Genomic DNA, 14,541 nt, shown 5'->3' on the forward strand with positions numbered 1-14,541 from the left:
TTAAAAAATTCTCAGTAATTTTCTTAGCGCTGTCAGCTCTCATGAGTCCAAGCCTCTGTCCCTTATCTGTAAGTGAGGCTCGTCTCACCTCACAGGGCCCCTACAGACCACATATTTGCTGTGACAGTACCTTGTAAAGTGTAAAGAACTAATGCCAGTGGCCTTTAACCTCGGCTGGGCTCCAGAAATCTCAGGGAGGCTTTTTAGTCTTGTAGATTCTCAGGTTCTTATGTGGTCCAGGTTCCCATGACCTCTACGCCCCTGATTTGAAATCTTTCAAAAATAATAAATGAGGGCTATTAAGTTTAAGATGGTTATTTTCTGGTTTTAGTCTGATGATCTTATAATGACGAAAGTTACATAAATATGTTTAAACCGATGAATTGTCAGCTTCTGGGTTTGGCCACCAAGACTATGGAGTTAGGGTGCACTTTTATTTTAGGGTTACAGGTAACCTCAGCTAGTGAAGGAATACCCCTACATATTACATGCTGCTGCTCACCATTATTGTTGTGAATATTAAAACTGATTTTTTACTTAATATGTGGATGTATCTCTGCGTCTGTGCTGTGTGCACATGTATACTTCATTCGCATTTTTTTAAAGCATGGAATGGAATAGTTTTATCTATCTATTTACTTTTTAATGTTTTAATGTTTTTTTATTTATTCTGAGAGAGAGAGAGAGAGAGCATGAGCAGGGTAGGGTTAGAGAGAGAGGGAGATACAGAATCTGAAGCAGGCTCCAGGCTCTGAGCTAGCCATCAGCACAGAGGCCGATGCGGGGCTTGAGCCCATGAACTGTGTGATCATGACCTGAGCTGAAGTTGGATGCTTAACCGACTGAGCCACCCATGCGCCTCTGGAATGGAATAGTTTTAAGCAGACTACACCATCAAGGGTATAGCCACAGAGGAGCTACAATGTAAACAGGCTTAGCACCATACCTGAGGTGTTTCTACATTCCATATAAGATTATGTCAACACTGAAAATGCTCTAAAGTCATGCATGCTGTGGGGCCAGACATAATTCTGAATGTTCTTTAAGATCATGTATGAGATGGGAACAAGGAGTGTGATTAGTGTTTTCTTCATGGGAGGGGGTGTGAAGTATAATTCTTTGTTTTTTAAACAAGCAGTAAATCTAGAAAGAAGGATAATTATGAAGAATGACTGTATTTTAAAAATGGAAGTTCATTTCATCCTATTCATTTTTAAGGTGGTTATATGGCTCAACCAGAACTTTCTGTTACCAGAAGACACTAACATTCAAAATGCTCCATTTCAAGTGTGTTTCACATCCTTACGGAATGGTGGCCAGCTGTATATAAAAATGAAGCTTAGTGGAGAGGTAACGTTTATTGTCACAGGCATAGGTTTCTTATGTCAGGTTGACCCTTCAGCGCAAAGTGAGGTGGGTGGTGCCAATATCAAGGTCATAAAACTGCATATTTCAGCGTAGTCTGTTAGTCAATTGTTTTAGACCCTGGGGTATAATCTAGAAGGTTTTCTGTTTCCCTCCATCCTTCCCTTCGGCACCATCTTGTCTAAGTTGGGAAAGACTGGGGATACAGAGATGAACAAAAACATTTTCAGTGTTTGATTTTGTTGTTTAGTTTACAAGGTCAGAGGATTGATCTTTTAGCCTGCTGCTAAAATTTGTAATTTCCTCCAGGGCTAACCCCTATCTTACTCATCACCACATATAAATTTAGGTTCAAGAAATGTGTTGAATATGGGGAAATTCAGGTAGTGTTTAAGCTAAGTTTCTCTTTAATATCTGAGGATGCTAAGCTTATCTCTTCTTTTCCCCCTGATAGATCACCATAAATACCGATGATATCGATTTGGCTGGTGATATCATCCAGTCAATGGCATCATTTTTTGCTATTGAAGACCTTCAGGTAGAAGCAGATTTCCCGGTCTACTTTGAAGAATTACGAAAGGTGCTGGTTAAGGTGAGGGTACCCAGTGGCTACATTTGTGAGAACCTGGTAGTCTCATAACATTTGAAATGTTTCTTTTAGGAGATGAGTGTTACCACAAACGTGTGTATGTTATATGATAGTCATGTTCTAATGAATTTTTGAAAATTATTAAAATTGAACTAGTTTTAGAGGGCCCGCTATTTAAAGGATTTCTTTTATAAAGGTAAGGGGTTTAGCTCCCAACCACCCTAATTTCTTTGGTTTAGGGTTAACAAACGTCGTATTAACCTTTTCCCTTACTAGCCCTTCCTCTTATCTGTTGTATTCACCTTGCTCTTTGGTTTAGTGTTTTTCAACAATCCAAATTCCAAAGAAAAAGGAAAAATAAGGATCTTGACTGGTCATAAATTATAACCGAATTCTCACCCCAGATCTCTAAAATTTAATATGCATGTTGCTAGGGCTCCCGATGGAGAGGTCCAGATGGAATGCCATCTTGAGTGTTGGAGGCAGTATAGACTAATCATTCACTGGTGAGTGAAGGAGTGGGGGACAGTCGAGATGGTACAGGTGAATAGGTAGAGAGAAGGGCCTCTGTGTACGGCAGATAGTGTCTTCTCAAGCTGACTAATTTTCAAGAAGCCTGTGAGGTCTTTTTCATTCCTGAGTGTTTGTGGTCTCCAGGTGGATGAATATCATTCAGTGCATCAGAAGCTCAGCGCTGAGATGGCCGATAATTCTAACCTGATCCGAAGTTTGCTGGTCCGAGCCGAGGATGCACGACTGATGAGGGACATGTGAGTATTTACCTGACAGGTGCGAGGTTAAAAATGTCAGCGATACGGAGTAGCTGCTCTCACATTGGTACAGTGACTTTGGAAAATAATTTGGCATTATCAGTGAAGTTGAACATGTGTTTTCCCTGTGACCCAGGACTCTACTCCTGGTTCGTAACCTAGAAGAGCTTGTGTGCATATACACCAGGATGTTTGTATGAGAATGTTCATAAGGCATCGTTCATAAGAATCCCAAAGTGGAAACAGTCCACAAAGAACATCATCAATGTGATGGCTAAATTATGATACAGTCGTACCACGGAATATGGCATCTGTCTCAATGACCTGTGACAACATGGGCAGATCTTACAGGCATTAGGGAAATTGAAAGAAGTAAGATTCAAAAGAATGTGTACAAAATGCTCCTTTTATGTAGTTTGGAAACTAAAAAGTGTATCATTTGGGAAGCATAGATAGATGAAGAAGATGTAAGGAAGTGCAGGGAAGAGATTATCATATAAGACAAGTACCCTCTCTCAGAGGATGGGGGACTGTATCAGAAAGAGCCCATCAGGAAGCTTTGGGTTGCAGCAACATTCTGTTTCTGGACCCGGTTAACAAATATTTGTTGTGTGAACTATTCTGAATGTGGTTTACATTTTATAATAAAACCGTTAAAAAACATCGACGTGCAGGTCTAGCTTCTTGCAGAATCTGTCTGGGCACTGAAAGTCCTGCGGGGGATATAGTAAAGATGGTTTGTGGGGGGCGGATGAAGTTTGTGTACATCAGAGGCGAGAGTTCGCCTGGGGTGCCGCTCGTGCTTTTTCCTGCAAGGCCTGAATTATCAGCATATTAAAATGGTCTTGCTCAGAAGTTAGTGGTTTTTAAAAGAATTGCATTGTTGAAAGTTTCAAACACATACAGAAGAGGATGAGATAAGAAGTACAGTGGTTTCCGGTTTCCCAGCACCTGGCTTCGGGGCCCATCACTCCTGCTGTATCGCCGCGCTCGCCTCCTTCCTCTCCCAGGCGCTGGACTATCTTGGAGCAAGTTCCAGACATCATGTCCCTTCAGCCGCAAATATTTCAGACAGTGAGCTTTAAAAACCACTAACCACAATACTATTATCACACTTAGAAAAATGTAAATAATTTCTTAATATCATAAAATAACCTAGTGTTTAAGCTCCCCAGTAGTCGTGTGTGTGTGTGTGTGTTTTAAATTGGCTTGTTCAAGCAAAGACCAAGGGGCACTTGGGTGGCTCAGTTGGCTAAGTGTCTGACTTCAGCTCAGGTCATGATCTTGGGGTTCATGAGCTCGAGCCCCTTGTCGGGCTCTGTGCTGACAGCTCAGAGCCTGGAGCCTGCTTCGGATTCTGTGTCTCTTGCCCTCTCTACCCCTCCCCCTCTTGCATTCTGTCTCTCTCTGTCTCTTAAAAATAAACATTAAAAATTTTTTAAAAAGATTAAGTCTCCTTTAACCCACATGTGTGCTTGTTCTTTTTCCCCAGCCCTCTCCCTCTTCTGTGGTTTCCCGTCTTGGATTTTGCTGATTGTATCCTTATGATAATGTTTGGTAGTGTTCTTGTCCCCTGGATTTCTCTTAAAATGGTAGTCAGATGCAGAGGCTTGGTTAGACTCAGGTTTAGTTGTTTGGCAAGAAGAGTTCATAAGTGGTGCTGAGTACTTCCATGAGGGAGCATAGTATGCCTGGTTGTCTCTTTATTCTCTTATCAGTCGTTGATGATCATTACGTAGATCCATTATTTCTTTAGGAATTTGCAAAAACAGTGACATTCTAATTCTGCTCTCTTTTCTTCATTTTTAGCGAAATACTTCTATGAAGCATAACATTCCCTTATGAATTAATGATTCTTTGATTCCCTGAGGTATAGTTTGTAAGGATTATTTATCAGCTTTAAGATAATGAGTTGGTTCTCCAGCATCTCTGTGTTAACCAATGAGATTTTTAAATCCTTATAAACTCATGTATTGTAACATACTTAATGTGCTTCAGTCCATTTTAGTTACTCCGTATGATGGCCAAATTATCTCGTCTTTGACCAGTGGAAACCTTTTCAGATTGGCTACAGCTACCTTTGGATATAGCCAATTTTTCTGTTAGGTTCTTGTTTCATTGTACAACATGTTTTAGGCTTATCTGGTACATCTTTCTGAATCTGGAAGGAAACATTTATTTAAAGAGTCTTGGTTCTTTTTAGTGGGAGATGGTATTTAGAGATTATAGTCTGTGCATGAGAGGTGCCCATTGCCACTGGATTGGTTACTGTTTCTAGGACTTTTCAATGGGTAGAACCAGGTTTTTAATGTGACACTATCATGAGTTCACTCTATTTCCATTTCAGGTTTACGAATGCAGGCTGTTTTTATTTTGAAGTATATCTCTTCTTTCTCACATTGAAAATCTTGCATCGGGCTCTGTGCTGACAGCTCAGAGCCTGGAGCCTGCTTCAGATTCTGTGTCTCCTTCTTTCTCTGCTCCTTCCCTGCTTGTGCTGTGTCTCTCTCTCTCAAAAACATTAAAAAAAAAAAAAAGTTTTAAAAAGTGTCTAACTTCTCATTCCTGTCACTCCATCCTGTTCCCTCCATTTTAGTATAAATAACCAGTCAAAAGTTGAACACACACACACACACACACTCATCTCCTCACTCTACAGATAAATCATAGCATGTTACTTTTTCCTGCCTGGCATTGTACAATTAAAGATATGGCGCTCACTCCCTAGTCATGCACAGAAATACTACTCACTGTATTTACGGCTACGCAGCACTCATTCTTTGGGTGTTTGTTCAGCCAGTTCCCTCCATTTGGATTGACTTCTCTTGCTCTTATGGATAATGCTGCAACTCATAACTTTGTTATATAATCTTTTCATCTTTTTGCCAAGATCTGTGGGAACAAGTTCTGAAATGGAATTGCCGGGATAAATGATAAACATGTACAGAATTTTGCAAGATCTTGCCAAGTTCTCTTCCATTAGGTGTTCTGTCACTTTGCATTCTCACCGCTAACGTACGAGAGTGCCTGTTTTCGTAGGCCTTGCCAGTGGAGTATGTTGGCACACTCTTGGGTTTTTACCAGCTCAGTGGGTGAGAAATGGTCTCACTGTGGTTTTAATTTTCATTTGTTTTGTTGTGAGCAGCGTTGATCATCTTTTCATTGTTTTAAGGGCCATTTGCATTTCTTTTTGTGTGTGAACTGTTTCTTCATCTTGTCTGTTTATAATAAATAAAGGTTTATTAATCCTTTATCTGTGTTAGGAGATGCACATTTCCCCCCCCCCCCCAGTTTTTCATTTGTATCTGTCCTTTGCTTATTAGATATTTTTAAATTTATTTTTGGTTTTGTCATGTAGAAGTTTTTAAAAATTTTTATTAAAATTGGGTCAAATTAGTCTTTCCCTTAAACTTCTACACCGAATTCAGAGTAAATAACCTATTTTTTTTTAATACCTGTATGTTTTCCTCTTTTATATTTAAATCTCTTTTCCGGTTGGAGTTTATCCTGGTTTTCAGCATTACAGTGATAAGTTCAGTTTTCTCTTTTTCTGCACTGTTTTAATACTCCTACTTTAAAAGTCCATTTCCCTCTGATTGGAGATACTTTTACTGTGTGTCGTATTTTCACCCATGCTTGGGTCTGTTTCTGGATTTCCTACCCTGTTCTCTCGGGCTGTCTTGGCTCTTCACTTGGCAGTACCATTATTTTCCTTACAGGTGCTTTGTATGTCCCCTGGTGTGGCCGGGTGCCCCTCCGCCCAGCCCCTGTTGCTCTTCCCTTTTGTGGTTGTCTTGGCTACTTGGGCTTGTCTTTTCCACTGAGCTTTATCATTGGGTTTCTTAGCTCCAGGAAAAAAAAAAAAAGGTAATTGTTTTTATTGGGATCGTGTTAAGTTTATTAACTTGATCTGACATTGTTACAGGGATGATCAGTCTTATTAAGAACATGGTCTGTCTTTATATGTGTTCAAGTCATGTTTTAGGTCTTTCATGTAGGTATTAGGCATTTCTTGGTAAGCTTACGCCTATTTTATTTTTGCAATTGTAAATAGGATCTTTCTTCCACATTATATCTTCTGGGTTTTTTTTTTTTCAGTGTTTATTTTAGAGAGAGAGAGGAGAGAGTGAGCAAGGGAGGGGCAGAGAGAGACACAGAGAGAGAGAGAGAGAGAGAGAGAGAGAGAGACTGGAGACAGAGGATCTGAAGCGGGCTCTTTGCCTGAGAGCACAGAGCCTGATGCCAGTTCAAACTCACGAACCTGAGATCATGACCGGAGCCGAAGTTGGCCACTTAACTGATGAGCCACACAGGTGCCCCTATGTTTTCTGTATTTTTGTTTGAGCATATGAACCCTGTTGATTTTTGCGTATTGATTTTATAATCTACTAAATTATCTTACAGGTTTTCAAGACGTAAAATTGCATCCTTTGTAAATTGAGACTGTTTTGCCTCTTTGTAATTCGTTTTCTTTGAGGTATATTAGGTTTTTGCTTTTTCTGGCCAACTACCTCTAGAACCCCTGTTTTACTTTATCTCTGGCTTTTTTTTTTTTTTTTCTTTTTCAATCAGAGCACTGTTGCTGGCCTTAGCCCTTTGACTGCTAAAATGGAGGAAAGCGACCACCAGCCTCTAAATTCCACTTTTCCTGAATTATGTATATTTTATTTAGAGACTCTCAGATGTATGTGTTTGTTTTTATTTTTTAAAGCCAACTTAGTTGATATATAATTTACTATATCCACTCAGAAAACTCACCCTTTTAAGGTTTACAGTTCAATAAATATTGCGACACCTATGCAGCCGTGTTGTTACTACCACAGTCGAGATGTGGAATATTTCCATCACCCTTGTGGTTCTCGGCATCTGTCCTTCTCCTCACCTCCAGTCCCCAGCCACCACTGATCTGGTTTTTCTCTCTGTGGTTTTACCTTTTCCAAAGTGTCACATAAATGGAATCATATATGCCTTTTGAGCCTGGCTTCTTCCACACTTATCTTAATGCCTTTGAGATTCATCCATGTTGTTGCATGTATCAGTCTTTTGTTCTTTTTTATCGCTGGACATAGTTCTATTCCACTGAATGGATATACCATACTTTGTTTATCCCCTCTCCAATTAATAGACATTTGGGTTGTTCCAAACTTCAGTGATTGTGAATAAAGCTACTATAAACATTTGCATAGCTTTTTTTTTTATAGACACGTTTTCATTTATTTTGGGTAAATACTTGATGATGGTATTTCTGGGTTGTATGGTTAAGTGTATATCTAACTTTCTAAGCAACTGCCCAGTCATTTCACAAAGTAGCTGTACCATTTTGCATTCCCATCAGCAGTGTGGGAGAGTTCTAGTTACTCTACATCCTTATCAGCATTTGGCTGTATCAGTTTATTTTAATCATTTTCATTGTTGTGTAGTAATATCTCATTGTGGTTTTAATTTTATGCCTTTGTTTTTAGTTTTTATTTTATTTTATTTAATGTTTATTCATTTTTGAGAGAGAGAGAGAGAGAGACAGAGTGCAAGTGGGGCAGGGGCAGACAGAGAGGGAGACAGAATCTGAAGCAGCTCCAGGGTCTGAACTGTCAGCACAGAGTCCACTGTGGGGCTTGAACTCACGAACTGTGAGATCATGACCTGAGCCGAAGTCAGACGCTTAACTGACTGAGCCACCCAGGTACCCCTTTATGCCGTTGCTTTTAAAACCTTGATGAAATTTGAAACTGAATTTCTCAGTTGTCTAAAAATATTAAGAATAAGGTCACCTTTGCCCAATGAATATTAATTAGCAACTGTGAAGCCAGCTTACTGCCTTGCCTACTTTTCTTTAACCCCCAGTCCAGTGGGCATTTATTAATTCTTGGTTCCTAAATTCAAACCAACCATGGACCAATAACCAAGAAAGGCCATTTGTCTTTCATTTATTTGGAGGAAATAGAATATGTTGATAGAAACTTTATTAATGTTGTTAAAGCAAACATTTCAAAGCTAAAAAATTGGTTCATACACTGATGTTGATTCATGCAGGAAAACCATGAAGAACCACTACATGGAACTGTATGACCTTAATAAAGACCTGCTAAATGGATACAAAATTCGCTGTAACAATCACACAGAGCTACTGGGGAGCCTCAAAGCAGTGAATCAGGCCATTCAAAGGGCAGGTCGCCTGCGGGGTAAGTCTCTTTTTGTAGCACTGTAAGTAGTCTGTGATTTTGGGGTGAGAACCATGAGAAGTAATGGTGGTTTCCAGAATTCATGTTGGGGCTGAGAGCACCACACCTGTAACATTCACCTTGGTGGAAGCCACTTGACTTTGGCCACCCTGTTTGGCTTTAGTCGATCTGCAGACTTCAGAGGGAGGAAACCTTTCAGTACCTTTTCTTAGATCTTGCTGCGTCTTCCAAGAAAAACCTAGCAATGTATACCCCAAAGGAAAGCCTCAAATATACCTATTTTTTTTAAAGGGAGACTTAAAATTAATGAGCTAAGTATCCACCTTAAAATTTAGAAAAAGAGCAATAGAATAAACCAAAAGTAGCTGAAATCTAGCCAGAGATTTAGACCTGAAATCTGCCGTTTGGGTCAATGCTTTGACCTTAATTAATTAATTAATTAATTTTTAATGTTTATTTTTGAGAGAGAACACATGAGCGTTGGAAGGGCAGAGAGCAAGAGGGAGACACAGAATCCGAGGCAGGCTCAAGGCTCGAGGCTCCGAACTGTCAACACAGAGCTTGACATGGGGCTTGAACTCACCAACTGCGAGATCATGACCTGGGGCGAAGTTGGCCACTTAACCAATTGAGCCACCCAGGCACTCTGACCTTCTTTTAGAAATAACCTTTGCTAGGTGGATAGAAACTTTGATTCTTTTCTATAAAATGGACTTTGTTTCTAGGTTGTAGATGGTTTGTAGGTGGGTTTGTGATAAATTCCCTCACAAAGATACCTTTTTTAGGGAGTAGTAAGATAAATCAGTTACATTTGCACACCATCTATCTCTTTTCTTTCCTGGTTTTATGCTGTTTTAAAGCTGGCCTCTGGTTTATAATGTCACTTTGAATAATCTGTTGGGTTGTACTGATTTGATGTTTCATCGCACACAGTCGGAAAACCAAAGAACCAGGTGATCACTGCTTGTCGGGATGCGATTCGAAGCAACAACATCAACACGCTGTTCAGAATCATGCGCGTGGGGACAGCCTCTTCTTAGGAAAGGAAAGAATTGGTAATGAAGTTCCTAAAATATGTTTTTCCCTAAAAGTCTAGGCTAGTTTGCTGTGGGTCACATCCTGATGACCCCAGGTGCTAAGAATGGCAGCGGCCATGCTGAGTGGTACAAATGTGAGACAGTGTGCTGCATCTGAAAAGCGTTATCCACTCTCCATTTTTAAAACCAGTCACAGCTATCCAATAATACTAGGATTGTGTAGAGGTGGGTGAACACCTTTGAAATGTTAGGGCTTCAAAGTCCAGTTTTTCTATATGTATGTAAAGTTGGCGTGCAGATACATCTTTTTCCTTGAAATTGTAATTGAATTTGTAATTAAATTTCTTTTTCATTAAAACTGAAGAGTCGCACTTTATGTTGACTATAAAATCACCACCCGTATTAGAATTACATAAACCATTTGTATTGTGTGGAGGAAAACACAAGCATGGATTTTCCATTCGTGTGCCTTTGTATCACTGAAAGGTGGGTGGGTGTAAAGAGATCTGCATTAAGGGAGAGCCAGTTGAGGGTGATCTGTTAGTTGGAGTAATGTGAGTCCCTGAAACTAATAGACCTCAACATTTATCATGACCCATTTATTTGTCCTTGATGTAAGGATTTCTCCATAGTTATTCAGGGACCCAGCTTCCTGTGATCATTCGGCCCTGTCATCCTCTAGGGCAGCCTTTCTCTGAGTTCTCTACAGAAAGAAGTTTCAGGAAATCGGGTTGGGTGACAATATTCACATTTATTGCATACCATGAAAACCTGATGGCACAGGAACCCTGTTGGAGAAGGGATGTCCTGAGGCCTTACAGATATTTATATCCTAGACCGTAGGAACGGGAAAGCTTTTTTATCAAAGCTCTTATCTGGAAATAGCACATTATCCTCTCCATTCCTGCTCCCGTACCTAACATGGCCACACCTCCCTGCAGAGAGGCAAGGAAGAGAGAGATACCAGTCTGTGCCAACAGCTGGCAACTCCTTCCCTCAGAGCGAAGCTTCTGTCTTAAGGTAGATTCCAGGACTGGTTTAACATTTAAAACATTCATCATAATTTGGCTATTGTTGAAAGCGCTGCTATGAACATTGGGGTACATGTGTTCCTATGCATCAGCATTTCTGTATCATCTGGAAAAATTCCTAGTAGTGCTATTGCTGGGTTATAGGGTAGTTCCATTTTTAATATTTTTGAGGAGTGGAAAGAGCCCAAATGTCCATCAACTGATGAATGGATAAAGAAGATGTGGTTTATATATACAGTGGAATACTACTTGGCAATGAGAAGGAATGAAATCTTGCCATTTGCAACAATGTGAGTGGAACTGAAAGGTATTATGCTGAGTGAAATAAGTCAGAGAAAGACAGGTATCATGTTTTCACTCATATGTGGAATATGAGAAACTTAACAGAAGTCCATGGGGGAAGGGAAGGGGAAAAATAGTTTCAAACAGAGGGAGGCAAACCATAAGAGACTTTTAAATACAGAGAACAAACTGAGGGTTGATGGAGGGTGTGGGAGAGAGGGGAAGATGGGTGATGGGCCTTGAGGAGGGCACTTGGGATGAGCCTTGGGTGTTGTAGGTAAGCGATGAATCATGGGAATCTACTCCCGAGGCCAAGAGCACACTGTGTATACACTGTATGTTAGTTGACGTGACAATAAATTATAATTTAAAAAAATAATAAAAAAATTAAGACATTCATCAGTTTGCACATCTTAACAGCATTCCTGAGTAGTGGTGAAGAGGTCATCCTCCTGTGGTAAATTAATTGTCAATGACCTCTTCTATTTCTGAAATGTGAGCTTTGTGGAGTCCTAATTTTTATGAGACTATGCCCTATAATACCTTTGTTTTGCATTTTCTTTTTTTTCTTTTTTTAATGTTTTATTTGTTTCTGAGAGAGAGAGAGAGACAGCATGAGCAGCGGAGGGTCAGAGAAAGAGGGAGACACAGAATCCGAAGCAGGCTCCAGGCTCTGAGCTAGCTGTCAGCAGAGCCCAACACAGGGCTTGAACCCACAAACCACAAGATCATGACCTGAGCCGAAGTCAGACGCTTAACCAACTGAGCAACCCAGGCACCCTGAAAACTGGGTATCATTTTATTTCTGTTTTTTGTTGTCCTATTTTTCTATCCTGATAGAATCTGTGTGCCTTCTAAAATATCACAGCTTAAGCTCTATTTTGTTGCTGAATTTTACTGAAGCTTTAAGTGAACAGTGAGCCTTCACTTAAATGCTGACTTTGGAGCGTCAGGGTGGCTCAGTCGTTGGATGTTGGACTCTTGGTTTTAGCTCAGGTCATGATCTCAGGTTGTGGGTTTGGGCCCTGCGTCGGGCTCTGTGCTGACGACGTGGTGCCTGCTTGGGATTGTGTCTCCCTGTCTCTCTGTCCCTTCCCTGCTTGCTCTCTACCTCTCTCTCTCTCAAAAATAACATGACAAAAAAAAAAAAAAAAAAAAAGCTGATCTTGAGGATTCTGGGATCTGGGAGAAAGCTTTTTAGTCATTTTTAAAGCATCCCTTTAAATAAAGTCACCCAGCCCCCATCCAGATTCAGGTACTCTATGTTTTTTATTTTTATTGTGTTTAAAGTTTATTTATTTATTTAGAGAGGGAGACAGAGAATCCCAAGCAGGCTCTGTGCTGTAGCACAGAGCCTCATGTGGGGCCCAGTCCCACAAACCGTGAGATCATGACCTGAGCTGAAATCAAGAGTTAGATACTCAACCAACAGAGCCACCCAGACACTCGATACTCAGTATTTTAGAGTATGGTTTTTATCATTTCCCACCATGTCTGCCTATCCACATACATCAAGGGTCAGATCAAATACTCTCTCCTCAGACCTTCCCCGTCCTATCTATTCTTTAACCCTTATTACAATCTGTGTTTAGATAAATGTTAATCCTCCACTGAGAACAGGGGCTGTGTCTCAATCATCTCCCCCCCCACCCCCAGTGGTGCTGAGTCAGCGCCCTGAGCACAGAAAGGCACCTGCTGCGCCCTATGGAATGGCCTGTCTTCAGTCAGCCCGTCTGTAGCTTCCAAAATCAAAGAACTAAGGACTTTACAACAATTATGCAACCGTGGAAGTGCTTTATAAGAATGATTTCCAACATTATTTGTGTTTCAAATTTTATAATTAGCAGTTGCAAATCTGCCAGTGCAGAGTCCTATAATCACAGAACTAAATTATCTCCACTTTTCACTTTGAAACTAAAGTACAGTAAGACACCCATTGCAGCTTGGTGTTTTGCATTTTGCTTCTTTCCCATCTGGCCCCTGCCCACACTAGATGCCATAGCTCCTGACTCATCTTTTTATTTGTATGGTACAGAAATCTGCTTTTCCTAAAATGATGCCACATGGACAATTCCCAAGTAGTTTTCAGAGCTGTCTATGTGGACTGATTTTGCATCAATCAGAGAAGGAAATTGTGTTTTTTTGAAGGAATGTCTTGTTCTTTAGGGCTGGAGAGACTGCCTCTGGTGTCCCAAAGGGTGACACCTTTTAGCAGGGTTTGTATTTTCTCACTAAGTTTGAGTAGTACATACATAAGTACATAATGATATTGAAGAGCTCCTGCAGCCAGAAGTCCTAGCTGAAGAAATGCTGGTCTAGGAGAGGTAGCCCAGGCATTGATATTATTATTATTATTATTATTATTATTATTATTATTATTATTTTGATTTTGCAGAAAAGAAACCACCACATTCAGTGGAGTTTGGAAGTCGGTTGGTGAGCAGTAGAAAAGCCAGTTTCTAAACCAGGTTAAAAAACAGCCTTTCCTTTCTAGACTTCATTTCCCACATCTTAAAACAGTGTACTGAAGTTAGATTATCATAGGGGTCTTCCTTGAACATTTCATTTTTCCTCCTCTTAACAGAAATGCTAATATGCTCTCAAAATAACTAGGAAAATGTTCTTCATGTCCATCATGATTAACACATAAAGGGGATTTGTTCTGGAGGGTTGACCTTACGCAGCTCCAGGAAGTGGCAGAGGTCTCTGTAAGGCACATTGTGTGTCTCGTGCTGGAACTGGAAGCCCAGTGGACGGCGGGCAGACCTTCGTCAGAGATGCTGACCATCCAGGGGCAGCTGGAGCAAGGAGGGGGTGCTTCACACGAGCTGGGCATCCAGCTAAGCTACACAGTGAACTACAAAATGGCCACTGCCTCATCTGGGCCCCTCCATATCTTGCACAAGGATTTGTGGCTCCCCCTGATTGGAAGTGGAATTCTAGGAATTCAGTTTAGCCAAATCGGTATGTTACAAAGCACCACAGTGGCTGTGCCAGGATGGTGGGATTCCAGATGACCTTTCCTTTATATTTTTACATGTTTTAATTCTTCACAATGAATGCATATTGTTCATATAATCTGAAAAAAATATGAAGCTACTCTCTTTGGGGGAGAAAAACCTTCCTTTGCTAAAAGGAATGATAAGAATTAGAAATTCACTGTTGAGAGAAGGTGCTATATATTATACAGGTGAATATCACAGCTCTTATCTGAAAGATTTTAAAAGATGCCCATGTTTCAGTTCTTCTTTTGCTACTTAACAGCTATTGATGCTGCCTTTAAGCCCT

At 40.4% G+C, this 14,541-nt stretch overlaps 1 protein-coding gene across 1 annotated transcript in view; it reads left to right on the top strand.

Annotated features, from left to right (window-relative positions):
- Window positions 1–10,303, top strand: part of BBS2 (Bardet-Biedl syndrome 2) — a 31,814-nt gene extending 21,511 nt beyond the window's left edge. Inside the window, exons 13-17 of the mRNA XM_039232698.1 lie at window positions 1,219–1,350; window positions 1,820–1,957; window positions 2,612–2,724; window positions 8,755–8,903; window positions 9,837–10,303. Of these exons, the coding sequence (XP_039088629.1) occupies window positions 1,219–1,350; window positions 1,820–1,957; window positions 2,612–2,724; window positions 8,755–8,903; window positions 9,837–9,943 (639 nt within the window). The 3' untranslated portion in view covers window positions 9,944–10,303. The remainder of the gene's footprint in view (window positions 1–1,218; window positions 1,351–1,819; window positions 1,958–2,611; window positions 2,725–8,754; window positions 8,904–9,836) is intronic.
- The last annotated feature ends 4,238 nt before the right edge of the window (window positions 10,304–14,541 follow it).

Source organism: Hyaena hyaena, unplaced genomic scaffold, assembly GCF_003009895.1.
Source record: "Hyaena hyaena isolate Hyena2069 unplaced genomic scaffold, ASM300989v1 scaffold_68, whole genome shotgun sequence".
NCBI classification, from domain to species: Eukaryota; Metazoa; Chordata; class Mammalia; order Carnivora; family Hyaenidae; genus Hyaena; species Hyaena hyaena.